Source organism: Delphinapterus leucas, chromosome 16, assembly GCF_059928025.1.
Source record: "Delphinapterus leucas isolate spDelLeu-1000000601 "Yukka" chromosome 16, BTC_Dleu_Yukka2, whole genome shotgun sequence".
In the NCBI taxonomy this organism is placed as follows: domain Eukaryota; kingdom Metazoa; phylum Chordata; class Mammalia; order Artiodactyla; family Monodontidae; genus Delphinapterus; species Delphinapterus leucas.
In genome coordinates this window covers 73712988-73727254 of record NC_143144.1, presented here as the reverse complement: position 1 = coordinate 73727254, position 14267 = coordinate 73712988, and the positions used below count along the sequence as shown (strand labels likewise).

The following is a 14267-nucleotide window of genomic DNA, read 5'->3' as shown; positions in this document are numbered from 1 at the left end:
GCACCGAATCTGGCAATCAGGAACTATCCCAGGCCCCTGTGAACACAGGTGACAATTCCTCTCAGTGCCAGCAGTGTGTGTTACAAGGGCTGGGATTGGGCTGATCCCATTCATGCACTCATCCAAGAAAAGAGGTGGCTCAGCCTAGCTCTGTTTCATCAAGGGTAAATGGGGAGCAGCTCAGAAGATTTTAATTCAGCTGAAAGTACAAATTGCAAAAACAATTTGTAAACAAAAGGTAAATTTTTTCTCATGTTGCAAGAAATCCAGTGACATCTGTAAGGTGGTTTCATCTACATTAGGTGGGGCTTTTGAAAAATGAAGACAGGGCAATTAATTGAACTTTGGAGGATGGTGACAGATTTTGTCTAATGTCCTGATAGGAAGGGCATTGGCCACATCTCTGCAGGGCCTCGAGACTGAATTCAGCTGTCATGCAGGGTGTGACTCTGAGGCCTCAGGTGACAGGGTGCAGTGCCACCAGCTCTAACTACACTGCCCCAAAAGGCAAGACAACCAGCTGGGCCGGCATCATCACACGAGAGTCGATGGAGCCTTCACTTTTTAACAGGATTGTAACACTTTCCATTTGCAAAGAACAGCATGACATTTCTGTAGATGTGAATCAGACTGTTTTGCACCAACGTGAAAGCCATGCACACAACCTCCATCCCAACGATGATATAAATGGAGAAGAACAAGAAGTGAGGCTGTTCGAAAGCAATGTCCCCAAACCCAATGGTGGTCAGTGTGACAAAGCAGAAATAGAAGGCATTTTCGAAGTTCAGCTGCTTCTCCCAGATGGGGAGGATGGCAGCTGCACAGGAAATGTAGGCGACGACCACGAGGGCGATGATGGGGAGGAGGGATGTCCAGCCTCTCCTCCTGCCGCCCCGCCTCATCTAGGTTGTTGATGATGAAGTACGAGAGTCTCCCGAACACCGGCTCAAGACACGAAGAGCTCCCCTCCATGGCCTGAGGGGGCACCTGCAGTGTGTTCCCTTTCTCGTGCTAAAAGTCTCTCGAACAGCTCCATGTTGCTGCTTGGGATTGAGGGGGCAGGTTTGGGGCCCGGGAGCTCTGGGTCGTTGATGGCAATCCTCAGGATGGCTTCGTCTACGGGATTGGTGTCAGGTCTTCTTTCGCAGGGGGCTCCGGAGCGCCACTTGGGAAGGGGAGGGGGGGAGGAAAGGGAGTTTTTGGACTTGGTGGTAGGACATGGATAAGATGGTTGCCAGGATGTCGCCTGTGTCTGAGAGGACCAGGAACATCGGGGGGACGCCAAAGAGAGCACAGAGCACACACAGGTGCTTGCCAAGCCTGGTGACAGGGTAGGTGTTGCCGTAACCTGAAAAGGAGGACAGAGCCCGGGATTGTCGGCTGCTCTCCCCCCTCCCCTGCTCAAAAAGCTTTAAAGAGACCTTCTGCCACTTCCTCTCCCTGGCATATGACATTTTACACAACATGTTTAAAAATATTCATCTTGGGGCTTCCCTGGTGGTGCAGTGGTTGAGAGTCCGCCTGCCGATGCAGGGGACACAGGTTCGTGCCCCGGTCCGGGAGGATCCCACGTGCTGCGGAGCGGCTGGGCCCGTGAGCCGTGGCCGCTGAGCCTGCGTGTCCGGAGCATGTGCTCCACAACAGGAGAGGCCACAACAGTGAGAGGCCCGCGTACCACACACAAAAAAAAAACATTCATCCACTTGTCTGACATTAGGTCTGCTTTGCTGGGGGAGCAGGCGGTGAAGCCCAGCTTCTCTTTAGGATAAAGGACGGCTCATGTCCAGATCTTTGACCAGAAATGTCCTTGGCAGGAGACAACCCCGTGTTTGGGAGGAGCTGACTGCCTTGCATTTTGCCACTTCTGAGCATCTGAAGGAGGATGGGCCCAGCTCACCCGGAGGGATAGGATGAGCACAGGTGACAGGATGTGCAGGCTTTGCAAACACACCCATCACCTCCATCATCGTCCATGAAGGCGTCAGTTTTTACGAAGCCACCCTTGTCCTTCCTGGGTTGTCTGGGCCTCTCTGTTTGTTTCTATATAATAGGCAATTATCATGTGCCAGTGGTGTGTACAGCAGTACGCACGGTATTTGGGACGGTAGAAAGCTGGACGGTGACTAAAATATAATCGCTGCCCTCAGAGCCATTTGTGACTTAGTGGGTCAGACGTGTTCATAAACAAGAGTGAAATGTTGAGGACCCCAGCATCTAGAATCTTACCAACCTCGTTTCCAATTCCAGCTCTGCCATTTACTAGAAAGTTACGTGACTGATCACATTTTCAGATGTCTTATCTGTAAAATGGGCATGACAATACCTGCTTTGTATATGGACCAGCTGGAAGGATTACAAGAGAACAGCACCTCACACACAGTGAGTGCGTCGCTCTCGGGAGGTTGGTGCCTCATTCTAATAGCTGTTTTTCTGAGCATTTACTGTGGGTTGGGTATTAACCAGCCTTCATCGGTAAGTATTATCACCATTACAGATGGGGAAACTGAGGCTCAGAGAAGTGAAGCGACTTAGCCAAGAGCATACGTGTGATAAAGTGTGGAGTTGGGGGTCAAACCCCCAGGGCCATCCAGTTCCCAAGCCAGCTCCCTCCGCTGGGTCAGGAGCACCGAGGGGGTGGGACCCTCCAACCATCAAGAACAGGATGGTCAAGCAAAGAGAGGTTGAAACCTCCATGCTCTTCAGGAGCCCCCTGCTCCCATCACCCCAGCCCCCCACCCCCCGTGTCTAGAGAGGGCAGGATCAGAGGGATGTGGAACCCCACAGCACAAGTCGCTGGATCTTCTGGAGTGGGCAAGCTCACTGCCTTCAACAAAGAGGGAGAAGCTCTGTATTTAATGCCTATGTTTAATTTTTGGTGTCATAAAAGGATGACTAATACAGAAAACCCCAGCCCAATTATGTAAATTAATTGGAAGGCAATTCCCAGGCTGGCTAAGCCCCAACCTCCTCCAGGGCTGCAGCTTCCTGCGCAAACTCTGGCCTCAGCCTCCGCCCTCCAGGCATACGCACGGGATCAGGCTGCCCATCTTCCTCAGGGTTCTGGAAGAGGGCTGTGGCCCTCACCAGGTCCCATCACTGTGCACCCCTCCCAGGGCACTCCACGCCACCCTGACTGCGTCCATGAGGTACCATTTGACGGCAGGGGTGGTGAACTCTCTGTGCATTCATATTGTTTGTGCACGTGAGTGCTTACTGCATGCACTGGGACACAGCGGTGAGCAAAGCAGATATGAATCAAATAACCACCCTCGTGAGTATGCAATTACAAGCGGAGATCAGTAACAAGATGTGTAAGAGCAGACCAACAGGTTAGAACAAAGGCATCCATCCTGGATGGGCATTTATTGAGCACCTACTCTATGCCAGGCTTTCGCGGGTGGGATTGGGATACAATGAGGAACAGGCAGAGGTCATGCCCTCTGGGGGCTCCTAGTCGAGCGGGAAGCAAACCCTTGAACTCAGCTCCCCACCTGTCCAGCAGGACCCAAGAGCTCAGGAGTGAGCCTGCACTGGCTAAACCCCCCATCAGAAACCCGAGGCTGTTCCGCAGGGCTGGACTTTCTGAGGGGGTGCCCAGGGTTTCTGTTGCCTCTCTTTCCCTTCCCCGTTCCCTGCAGGTCTCCAGCAGCTCAGCCCTCCCCTCAGGGAGAGGAGGTTGCAGAAATGACCTCAGGACAGCATCTTGTCCAGGCTTCGGTGAAAGCCCAGAAGCACTGAGGAGGTTGGGGTGGGGAGGGGTCTCAGGGAGAGGGAGGGGGTTGGGGACAGAGGGGGGGCCCTGGAGAGGATGACCAGCGGCCCAATGTGCCCAGGACTGAAAGTCTCATGTTCTGGTAAACCCTTAAATGCTAAAACCACGGCAGCCTCGGTCACACCAGGGAGTAGCTCGCTCTAGCCAGGGTGATTGTGGAGAGTGAGGAGAGATTCTCCAGAGCGGGGAAGAGAGGAGGGGGCCTGGAGCCCCTCGTGGTGGGGCAGGAGCTCAGAGAGGCCTGGCCGTGGAGTCTCAGGAGCCTAGGCCCCGGTGTCAGCAAATATCCCTGCTCCTGAGATTGTCACAGGCCTTGCAGTACTTAGGGGTGTCAGCAGCAGGGCCCGGGGGCAGGCAGCCACCCTGTTTTCCAGATGTTGCCTGGAAGCCCCCAGCTCTCGTGCACCCCTAGGAAAGTCAGGAGAGGCTCCCCAGTGGAAGCCCCCCGGCCTCCAGGATGGAGTCCCAGGGTGAGATCTATTTTATTTAAAGGAAAGAACATCACATTTCTTACAGGATTTATGGAGAAAATTGCCTTTAAGAGTCAGAACTTCCCGCATAGCAGAACCCCTAATGCTGGCAACCACTGTCGTTACTGCATTTAATAGACAAGGAACAGGGGAGTCAGGTGACACGTCCGGAGTCACACAGCCCACAGCCTGTGGGCACCCCTCACCTGAAGACCTCCCTCCACATGCATGCTCTCCTTGGCAAAGGTGGGTTTAGTGGATTACAAACAAAGTCATTGTGGCTGCCTCTGGGTGGAATATGTTTACAGTCCAGAGGACATGCCACATTGCAGAGAACACATCAAGGAAGTAAGTCTCAGAGAGCACAGGCCCCTATGAAGGAAATGTATTGCCTACCCAGTTACTGAATGCTAAAACGCATAATGGGAAATCGTATTAGTTCTTATAATGCATATGCGATATTCCAATTCCGTCAGTCCACACCACCTAGCCCGCGAGTATTTAACAGCCCATACACTTCCTAATCCAAGGGGGCTGATCCAATTGGGAATGACTGGGGATTGACCAACCTCATACCTTTCAGGAGTCCCTTTTTCAGCATCAAGGCCAGGTGCATTTCAGGTGACCCAGAGATGCAGGACAGGAAGCAGTATTACCAGCAGGACCATTATTGATTACGGGCAGCGAAGAACCTTCCCCAATCCTCTTCCAGTTGTAATTACTGGATGGCTTGATGTCTTAATGGACTTGTACCGTGAGTGGCAGCATCGTTTTCTTGGGATATGAACCAAGCTAATGCATTTCCGTTAGGTCAGTGGTTCATAGCCTGGACTACCATTAGAATCACCTGGAGGGCTCTGAAAAATACTGATGCCTGGGTCTGTCCCTAGTAAGTCTGACGTGATTGGTGTGGGGTCCAGGCATGGGGGCATGTAAAAGATATCCAGGTAATTCTGATATGCAGCCTGGCCTGAGAACACTTGCCCCGGGAGAGTGCTTCTCAAACATCTACGTGCATCACCTGGAGAACTGGCTAAAACACAGATCACTGGTCCCACATCCATAGTTTCTGACTCAGTAGATCTAGGATGGGGCCTGGAAATTAATTTGTATCTCTAACAAGTTCTCTCTGGTGATGCTCACACCACTGGTCCAGGGACCACGGTTTAATAGCCATTGCATTACACCAGTGGTTCTCAACAGGGGGCAATTTTGCCCCCCAAGGGCCATTTGGCAATGTCTGGAGACATTTTTGGCTGTTGCGGCTGGCGAAGACAGCAGGGGAAAAGGTGGGTGCCTCTGGGGGGTAGAGGCCAGGGATACTTCCAAACATCCTACAATGAATGCACAGGACAGTCCACGCCACAAAGAACCCTCTAGTCCAAGATGCCAATAGTGCCAAGGCTAAAAAACGCTGCCTTAGATCAGTCCCCTTTTGTTCTTGAGAAAAAACCTAACGAAACCCCATACTCTCAAGCCCGTTTGCTTCCAGTCTCTTCCTTGCGCTTGCTGATCCCCTGTAAATGTTGTTCCTCAAAGCATTCCCTGGAGGTCTGGGGTCCCTGAAAAGGCCAGCTGTGCCCTGCTTCTACCCTGCTCGAAACGACTTCCCTCCCAGAGTCCAAGGTCACTGCTGAATGGGACAGTCACAGCACTTACCTCGTGGGGCTGTCACGAGAATTAAACAAAATCATGCATATAGGGGCTTCCCTGGTGGCGCAGTGGTTGAGAGTCCGCCTGCCGATGCAGGGGACACGCGTTCGTGCCCCAGTCCGGGAAGATCCCCCATGCCGCGGAGCGGCTGGGCCCGTGAGCCATGGCCGCTGAGCCTGCGCGTCCGGAGCCTGTGCTCCGCAGCGGGAGAGGCCACAGCAGTGAGAGGCCCGCGTACCGAAAAAAAAAAAAATCATGCATATAAAGCACATTGGCACAACGCCTGGTGCTGGTAAGCGCTCAGTAGTGCAGGTATTAAGTTACTGTTACTCTTTCTGCGCGTGACCTGTCCCTGCTTGGATCAACATTCAGGTGAATGAGACCGGTTCTGAAAGAAACCACACGGGGGCGCCCTTGGACACAAGCATATGTGCCCATTTAAGAAAGTGTGTTGCAGTAGGCACAGGTTGTCCACCCAGCAGCCATTCCCCCATCTTTCCCTGGAACGCTGCTTCTCTCGCACCTGATTAAGAGATAGATCCGATCCGTCTAAATCATGCTGGTAATCCAATCCCCTTGCCAGGGACTGGCTTGGGGGGTGGGAGGCTTCCAGGAAATTTCTTGCCGATTATGACAGCCAGCCTTTTCTCTATGAGATGCCATTATGCCCGGACGGGAAGTGGACCTTGGTGACCATCGTGTGACCCGCTCAGCAGGATGGAGAGAACCTGATACTCAATGTCACAGCTGAGCTGCACATCAAGCAGCCTGAGGGCTGTCCCCCACTGGACTTCCTACTTGGGAGGTGACACATTTTCCTTGCAGTTTAAGCCAACAGTGCTGGGTTTTCTGTCAGTCGCAGCTGACCCTCAGAGGCAGGTCTGGGAGGAGTTATAGATTAGGGAACAAGGCTCAGACTGGCTAAATTGCTCACTGGAGGTCACACAGCTCTGACCCAAGGCGGCTGGCCCCCAGAGTCCGCAGCTGGCCACTGTGCTCCACCTCTACCCCGAGTGTGAGGGGACCCCGGGACGAGTGCCCAGCCACGGCCTTTGTGAGCTCAGGCCCCCCGGGGATCGGTATTCTCCTGAGCTGATGCTCTCTTGAATGCAGATGGGGCCCCAGTACTTTTCACTGCCCAAGAGGGGCAGGGGCTACACAATGAGTCACACTCCTGGTGGGGACGCTGACCCAGGAGCCCCTGACCTGTGGCCGAGGGCAGCTCCACTACCTCCACTCCTGTGACCCCCTCACCACCAGCAGGGGTGGCTCCTGCCAGGCCTGGCTCGGCCCCTGCACCTGGCCCACCCTGCTGCTGCACCGCAGAGGGAAGCTGGGGCCCTTAGTTACTAGAAGGTCCTCCGATGCTGGCCCAGGGACACGGCGCCTGAGTGCAAGACCAGCCCCGCTTCTCACAGCCCGCCAGCCTCAGTGGTCTCTACCTCAGAGGGGCCTCTAAGCCCCGGAGCTTTGCCTGCTGCCTCACTGGAAATCTCTCTCAGCCTTTTTTTTTTTTTTCCGGTACGTGGGCCTCTCACTGTTGCGGCCTCTCCCGCTGCGGAGCACAGGCTCCTGACGTGCAGGCTCAGCGGCCATGGCTCACGGGCACAGCTGCTCCGCGGCATGTGGGATCCTCCCAGACCGGGGCATGAACCTGCGTCCCCCGCATCGGCAGGAGGACTCTCAACCACTGCGCCACCAGGGAAGCCCTCTCAGCCTTCTTTGCCTGGTTCATCTCCACAGATCCTTCCACTCAAATGTCACTTCCTCAGACAAGCCTCTCCCCCATCCCCGAAAGTCAGGACCACCCTCCCCCATCCTGTCTCACCCACTTCCACAACCCAAGCTTCTCCTCTTGAGCACGTCTGTGTGCTTAGCTGTTCATTGTTCCCGCCTCCATTAGACTCGGAAGCATCCAGCTATTTCAGCCCCATGCCAGGCACAGAAAAAGTCACGTACAGACAGAGGCAGTGAGGTTTCAGGTTAAGACCCAGACAGCCTGGACCCAGACAGACATGAGCTGTGTCCCCTTGCAAAAATGGTGGACCTGCCTTGCCTCAGAGAGTGGGAATAATAACAACAGCTACCTCAGGCTTGTTGCGAGGTGTGAATGGGCTAATCATCGCGAAGAACTGAAAAGGGAGCCTGATGAGTCTTAAATACACATGGGAAGCAGCCGCATAGCACAGGGAGATCAGCTCGGTGCTCTGTGACCACCTAGAGGGCTGGGATAGGGAGGGTGGGAGGGAGGGAGACGCAAGAGGGAAGAGATATGGGAACATATGCATATGTATAACTGATTCACTTTGTTATAAAGCAGAAACTAACACACCCTTGTAAAGCAATTATACTCCAATAAAGATGTAAACAAATAAATAAATAAATACACATGCGTTAGCCAGCGCAGCCGCTGCTGTTGCAATCGTAGGCGTTCGGTATTTGTGAAGGAAGGAAGGAAGGAGAGAAGGAAGGAAGGGAGGGAGGGAAGAAGCAAAGGCCATCTCCACAGCCCAGTTCCAATGTGCGGTGTCACACAGGAGCCCATCCTCTGTGCAGCCACCGAGAGGAGGATCTGTGGCTTTGAGGGTCCACAGAGCCCATCTTAAAACGTGCAAGTGTTCACTGTAGGGAAGCAGCTCTGCCTCCACACCCTCCCCTCTGCCTGGGGCTCCGGAAAGGACTTCGCTGGGACAATGTGTCGCACAGGAGTCTTTCCCTTGCTTGGAGGCTGGAGACACGTACAAAGCAAGTGCAGGGAACAGGGCGAGGCCAGCTCCTTCCTCTCTCCAAGTCCTTCCCTTCTGGGCACTGTCATCCACTCCATGGGGACACAGGAATCTGAGCGGCCCCTGCTTCCAGGCAGGGCGAGGCTCTCCCTGGGGCTCCCTGAGCAGGGGTAAGCAGAGTCTCCACAGCACCCCGCAGACCTGCAAAGCTGGCAGCCTACTCTGGGGAAAGAGCACTGGACTTGGAGTCTCAACAGCTCTCGTGGGCACCAGCTCCACTCACTGCGCGACCTTGGCCCCTGACGTCACCTCTCTGGGCTTGGGCTCCCCGACCTGATTCACTGTGGGCTTTAAAGGAGGCAGCTTAGCACGGCCCCTGCAGGCAACTGTGCGCTCTCCTTAGCACTGCAGGTCCCCTTCCTCCTCTGCCTCATCGTTGGCGCTTCCGGTCCTGCTCTGGCACACCGTCCTCCCTCTCCACGCCGTGCCCTCCTCCATTCCCTTGGAGCCAGCTGCCATCAATATGCTGGTGACTCTGAAACCCACTCCCCAGCCCCAAGGCTGGGGAAGCTGTGCTCCCGCCATACCCTGAGCGCGTCGCACTGACCACGTTTGGTTGCCCCCGAGTCCAGGAACCCGGGCAGGCAGGTACCCGGCAGGTTGTGTTTTGTACAAGAGCACTCACTGGGAGACAAGAAGAAGCCGAAACGCAGCCCACACCTCGCTCACTGGGGCCTTTCCCCGGGGAATGGGGCCATGCCCACCTGAAGGAAGGGGATCCTCTTCTCATTAGCACAAATGGGCCAGTGGCAGCCCTGCTCACTGCCGTCTCCCTGAGCACAGGGTAGGCACTCCACAGCTGTTTCTTGCACTAAATGAATCGAACACTTCATCCCCACCAAGGGTCCGCGTCCCCCTCTCCCCTGCCCCCCCGCCAGCTTTCTCTCACAGGTCTGCCCTCGCCCCTGGACTTACCCACTGTGCAGCAGAAAAAGAGTGAGCTCAGGAAGGACCGGCCTGCAGACCCGCTAAACCACTGGGGCTTCACCTGCTGCAGCAGCTTTCCGAGACCCTGCTTCCTACCTCCCTCAACTCCAGAAAGAGACAACCGGCGTGAGAGAGAAGGTTACACCCTTTAAAACAGGTCCCGCCCAGGGGAAGGGGTGTCTTCCCCAGGGACCACGCCCCCTGCCTTGTGGCCCTCATCAACACTAAATGGAGGATCTCAGAACCCTTTGTTCAATGTCTCTGCAGTTTAGGTACTGCTCCAGCACCTGCAGAGATTAGGAGGCCACATAACCCTGTGTGCTGAGCACCCAAGAGAGAGGCCCACAGGGGTCCGGCCTGAGCTCAGCCATGGAATTGCCCTGTGGCCTTTCTGAACTTTCGGAGCCTTGCAAAGGGGCCTACTAACTTCTGCTCTGCCTCTCTCCCCGGGTCTTGAGAACTGAAAGAAAAAGGCTTTTATGAAATGCAGGCTCTTGCGTGATTGCAAACTATATGCACTCCTGGAAGCCATTAAGCCTGATGGAGTGTGGTGATCATACCGGGATCAGCTGGCTGAGGATACCTGGGAAGACTTGGCGGAAGCAGGCCTGGGGGCCCTAGTTTCTCGGGGAGGTGTCCAAATGGTACCTTTGGCCTGGCAGCCAGTGGGTTTTAGGCATCCCAGAAGTCACCTGCCAGCTGGCACAGTTGTAAGAAGATGTCACAGAGCCTGGAACACCAGGAAGTCACCACTCGTTTGAATGGGCACCAACCTGGGAGTCCAGACACCTGCAACCTAGACTCAGTTCTGACCCTGACTAGTTCCTGTAGCCGTGGACAAGAGGCTTCTTTCTGAGCCTCAGTTTCCCCATCGGGGAGGCAGCATGACATGGCTTTGGAATCTAAATGTCTGGGGTTGAATCCCTGGCTCCGTTTTCTAGTGGGTGACCTTGGGCAAGTTGTTTAACTCCCAGTGTCTCAGTTTCCTGATCTGTAAAAGGGGGACAATTCATATCCACCTCATAGGGTGGGTGTGAGGATCAAGTGAGACAGTGCATGAAAAACACTTGGCACAGGGTCTGCACTAACCAGCACTTACTGAGCATTTTAATCTCCAGTGAAAATCAGTACAAAATGCGGATGGACCAGCTCTGTTTTCCTATACCATTCTGTGCATCAGAATCACCCAGGAAACTTTTTAAAAATAAGATTCCCAGCCCAGTCCTGGAGATCCTGATTAAGTGGGTTTGGGGAAGAGCCTGGGAATGTGTATTTTAGACCAGCTCCTTGGATGATTCTGACGCGTGGCCAGGTTTGGAAAGCCCTGAACTTGTTGACAGTCTGGACCCAGTGATGGCTCAGAGTGTCAGATGGCAGACGGCATCTCCTGGGTCATCTGAGTAGGCTTGTGTCTGTCTGGCACAGATGCAGAGAGAAGGAGTAGGACCCTCCACAGAGAGGAGACTCTGCCACCTGTGATCAGCCTCTGGTCCGCCCCCGCTGGAAGGACCTCCCACAGGTTGGAGGGGTCATTACCAGCCTGGCTGAGGACCTGTCATACCACGGGACCCTGTTCTTCCCTTGAACTTTAGAGTCTGTTTTTCCTTTGTCTTTTATTTACTCTCTATTATTTTATCTTGCTCTGTTGAATGCATCTTTCCAAGCTTTAGAAGACAGTATGGAAATAAGTGACAAATATGAATGAAAAGCAATAAGGACATATACAAAGTGCCTTGTGCCTTCCAAGAGGCTTCATGTCCATTGTCTCATCTGCTTCCCACAGGGTCCCTGTGATTGGTGGGCCTGAGATTGTGGGCCTTCTTCTCCCTGGCAGACTGAGACCCAGAGAGGGCAATCTGCCCCAGATCACACAGCAAGCTAGGAGAGCAACTGGGAGTGAAACCAGGACCCAAGTTCTTCTCACAACACTTTCTTCCTCCCCTGAGCCCGACCACAGAAAAAGGCCACTTGAAACAAGAAGTAGGAGAGCAGGGGGCAGGCTACTATCTTGGCAGTCCAAGCCCAATTTGGATTGTTCCTTGAATTCCAGTCCTTGTAAACTGAATCATGGGGTGGGGCAGGCAGTTCTGAGGACCAGCCTAGGAACCCACAACTCCAGATCTGGTCACCCATCCACCCCACCCCAGCTCATCAAATCTCCAGCAATCCATCCTCCTCAGAGCCTGCTGGTCTGGGTGGGGCTGGGAACTGAGGCAAAGGGAAGGGAGTGCCCAGTGGGTGCTCAGCACTTTTCCTACATTCTTTACATCAACCCTGAGAGGCCGTCCATTATTCCCACCCCCATTTTACAGAGGGGAAAACTGAGGCCCAGAGAGAAGTCACTTGCCTAAGGTTGCCCAGGAGTGGGCAGGATGCAAGCAGAGGGCTCCCAGACTCAGCTTCCTACAAGGCAGTTGTCTCCTCTCTGGGGCCTGCCTCTACCCAGAGAGAAAAGGCCCGCCCTGCCCAGGTACGCCACCTACCTGTTCTGTTGCATTTCAAGATGTCACAGAGCTTCTCCAGGAACTCCTCAAACTCCGGGTCTTCTGCCCCCAGGTCCTGGCTGCCCTCAATGGCTGAGAAGAGCGCGGCACCCACCAGCGCGTACGTCACCAGGGAGCAGTGGAAGCAGAGGCGAGGGAAGATTTTCCTCAGGGCCTCTCAGCAGCACCTCCTATCTTGAGGCGGCCCCGCAGCCTCCATCCTCCCAGGAGTGGGCAGGACAGGAGCTGCTGGAAGAGGGAGGAGCCCAGAGGTCCCGCCAGGGAGGAGGGGGAGTGCCCCGAGAATGGCCCGGCTCCAGCGCTTCCCCCAAGGACTTGGGAAGCAGGCGTCAGTCCTTGCGCGTTCACTTCCTGAGAGTTTCTCAGATAGCGCGCCCCCTAGTGTCTCAAATTACTATTGATCCACCAGGCAGGTACGCTCCCAGCAGCCTGGCCAGCCCGAGAGCTGACCTTCAGGGGCTTTGGGAGGAATGCGTGGTGGTTGCTTTGTGCTTTGGCCTGTGGTACCCTGACTCTTGGACAGGTAGAAATAATAGTAATTAGTGCGGCCAGAGCTCCACAGTTTACAAATGGCCTTTATTCGGTGTGGATCTAATTATTGGTCCCAATTCTTCATTCCCCTCTAGCATACCCAGACTTGCCTTGGCCTCAGGGTGGGCAGAGCATACTTCCTTCTTAGCATTGGACTAAGCCACATGACTTGCTCCAGCCAATCAGGTGTTAGCAGACATGACTTAAGCAGGGACCTGAAAAGTAAACGTACAATGGGACTTGCTCCCCTGTGCCTTGCCTCTGCCACTACGAAAAAAAAAGTGCCCCCACATGGTGGATGTGGAGATGTGTGGCTGTTTAGATCCCCCTTCATGAAAGGTTTCTCCATGCAGCTTCAAGGAGCATGGGTCCTGACAGCCTCCAGCTATTCGTTCTTTCGGGGTTTGCTTCAGCTTTCAGGCCCTGTTCTCCGGGAAGCCCTTGTCCAATGGCTGAGCAAGGTGGAGTACAAGAGCTTAACCATTTCTGCCGCGTGCCAGACTCCTCCAACCCGAAATCTTCGCTCTCTGTTGGTCTGCCAGAAATTTTGTCAGGCCTGCATCGTGATATGAAGGCTTCCCTTGTCCCATCCTGTTTCCTCCCTTCGCCTTTACTTCCTAATAAATAGAGCTTTTGGATGCCTTACTCTATCTGTGTCTGCTTCGCAGAGGATCCAACCTGCAATAGTGGGCAACGGCAGTGACCTGAGAGAGCAGGATCTTAAATGGGGTTTCAGCGCTGGGTGGCTCAGTACCCACTGGTAAGGAGATGGCGTGCAGACAGCTCTTGGCTCAAGGTGGCCATCCATTTGTTACACTTTTGGCAATGGTGAGGTGGGATGGTGTGCAGGTGCAACACTTCAGGCATTTAAAACATAGGAGAGGGCTTCCCTGGTGGCGCAGTGGTTGAGAGTCCGCCTGCCGATGCAGGGGACACGGGTTCGTGCCCCGGTCCGGGAAGATCTCACATGCCGCGGAGCTGCTGGGCCTGTGAGCCATAGTCGCTGAGCCTGCGCGTCCGGAGCCTGTGCTCCGCAACGGGAGAGGCCACAACAGTGAGAGGCCCGCATACCAAAAAAACATAGGAGAGGAATGATAAATATAAGGTTAAGTTTGGGTGGTTATTAGGAAGTTGCATTGATCCCCTGAAGGCAAACTTAGAAAGGGAGGTTAGTAGGACAAAGCACGGCCTCCACTGCAGTTGAACTCAGGACGGCAACTGATTTTCGTTGTCTCCTGACTTCACTCTTCATTCGAAATTCTCCTTGCCCTCTGCCGCCTCTTTTACTGCTTTCAATGGATTTCCCAATGGCGTGACCCAAATTCGCATTCCTGAAGGGTCTGAGTCCTTGGTAACCACAGCCTTTCCAGGTTGGACTTGCTTGTGTTTGTCCATTGGGTCACCTGATTGCCACCCATATTCCTCCCTGCTCCATTGTGTGAAAGCCTTAATATCGGGTATAGTGATTCTTCCTACTTTATTCTTCTTTTTCAAGATTGTTTCAGCTACTTTAAGGACCTACTGTATAGCACAGGGAACTATACTCAATATCTTTTTTTTTCTTTTTTTTTTTTTTTGCCGTAGGTGGGCCTCTCACTGTTGCGGCCTCTCCCGTTGCGGAGCA

General features: G+C 54.0%; 1 protein-coding gene across 1 annotated transcript; it reads right to left on the bottom strand.

The window, feature by feature from the left end:
- Window positions 1-310: 310 nt before the first annotated feature.
- On the bottom strand, window positions 311-12311 carry KCNK18 (potassium two pore domain channel subfamily K member 18). Its single transcript, XM_022569511.2, is given in 6 exon segments — window positions 311-863; window positions 865-1009; window positions 1011-1187; window positions 1189-1348; window positions 9585-9713; window positions 12092-12311. Coding segments are annotated over 6 exon segments (1137 nt in total). The 3' UTR covers window positions 311-557.
- Window positions 12312-14267: the final 1956 nt, after the last annotated feature.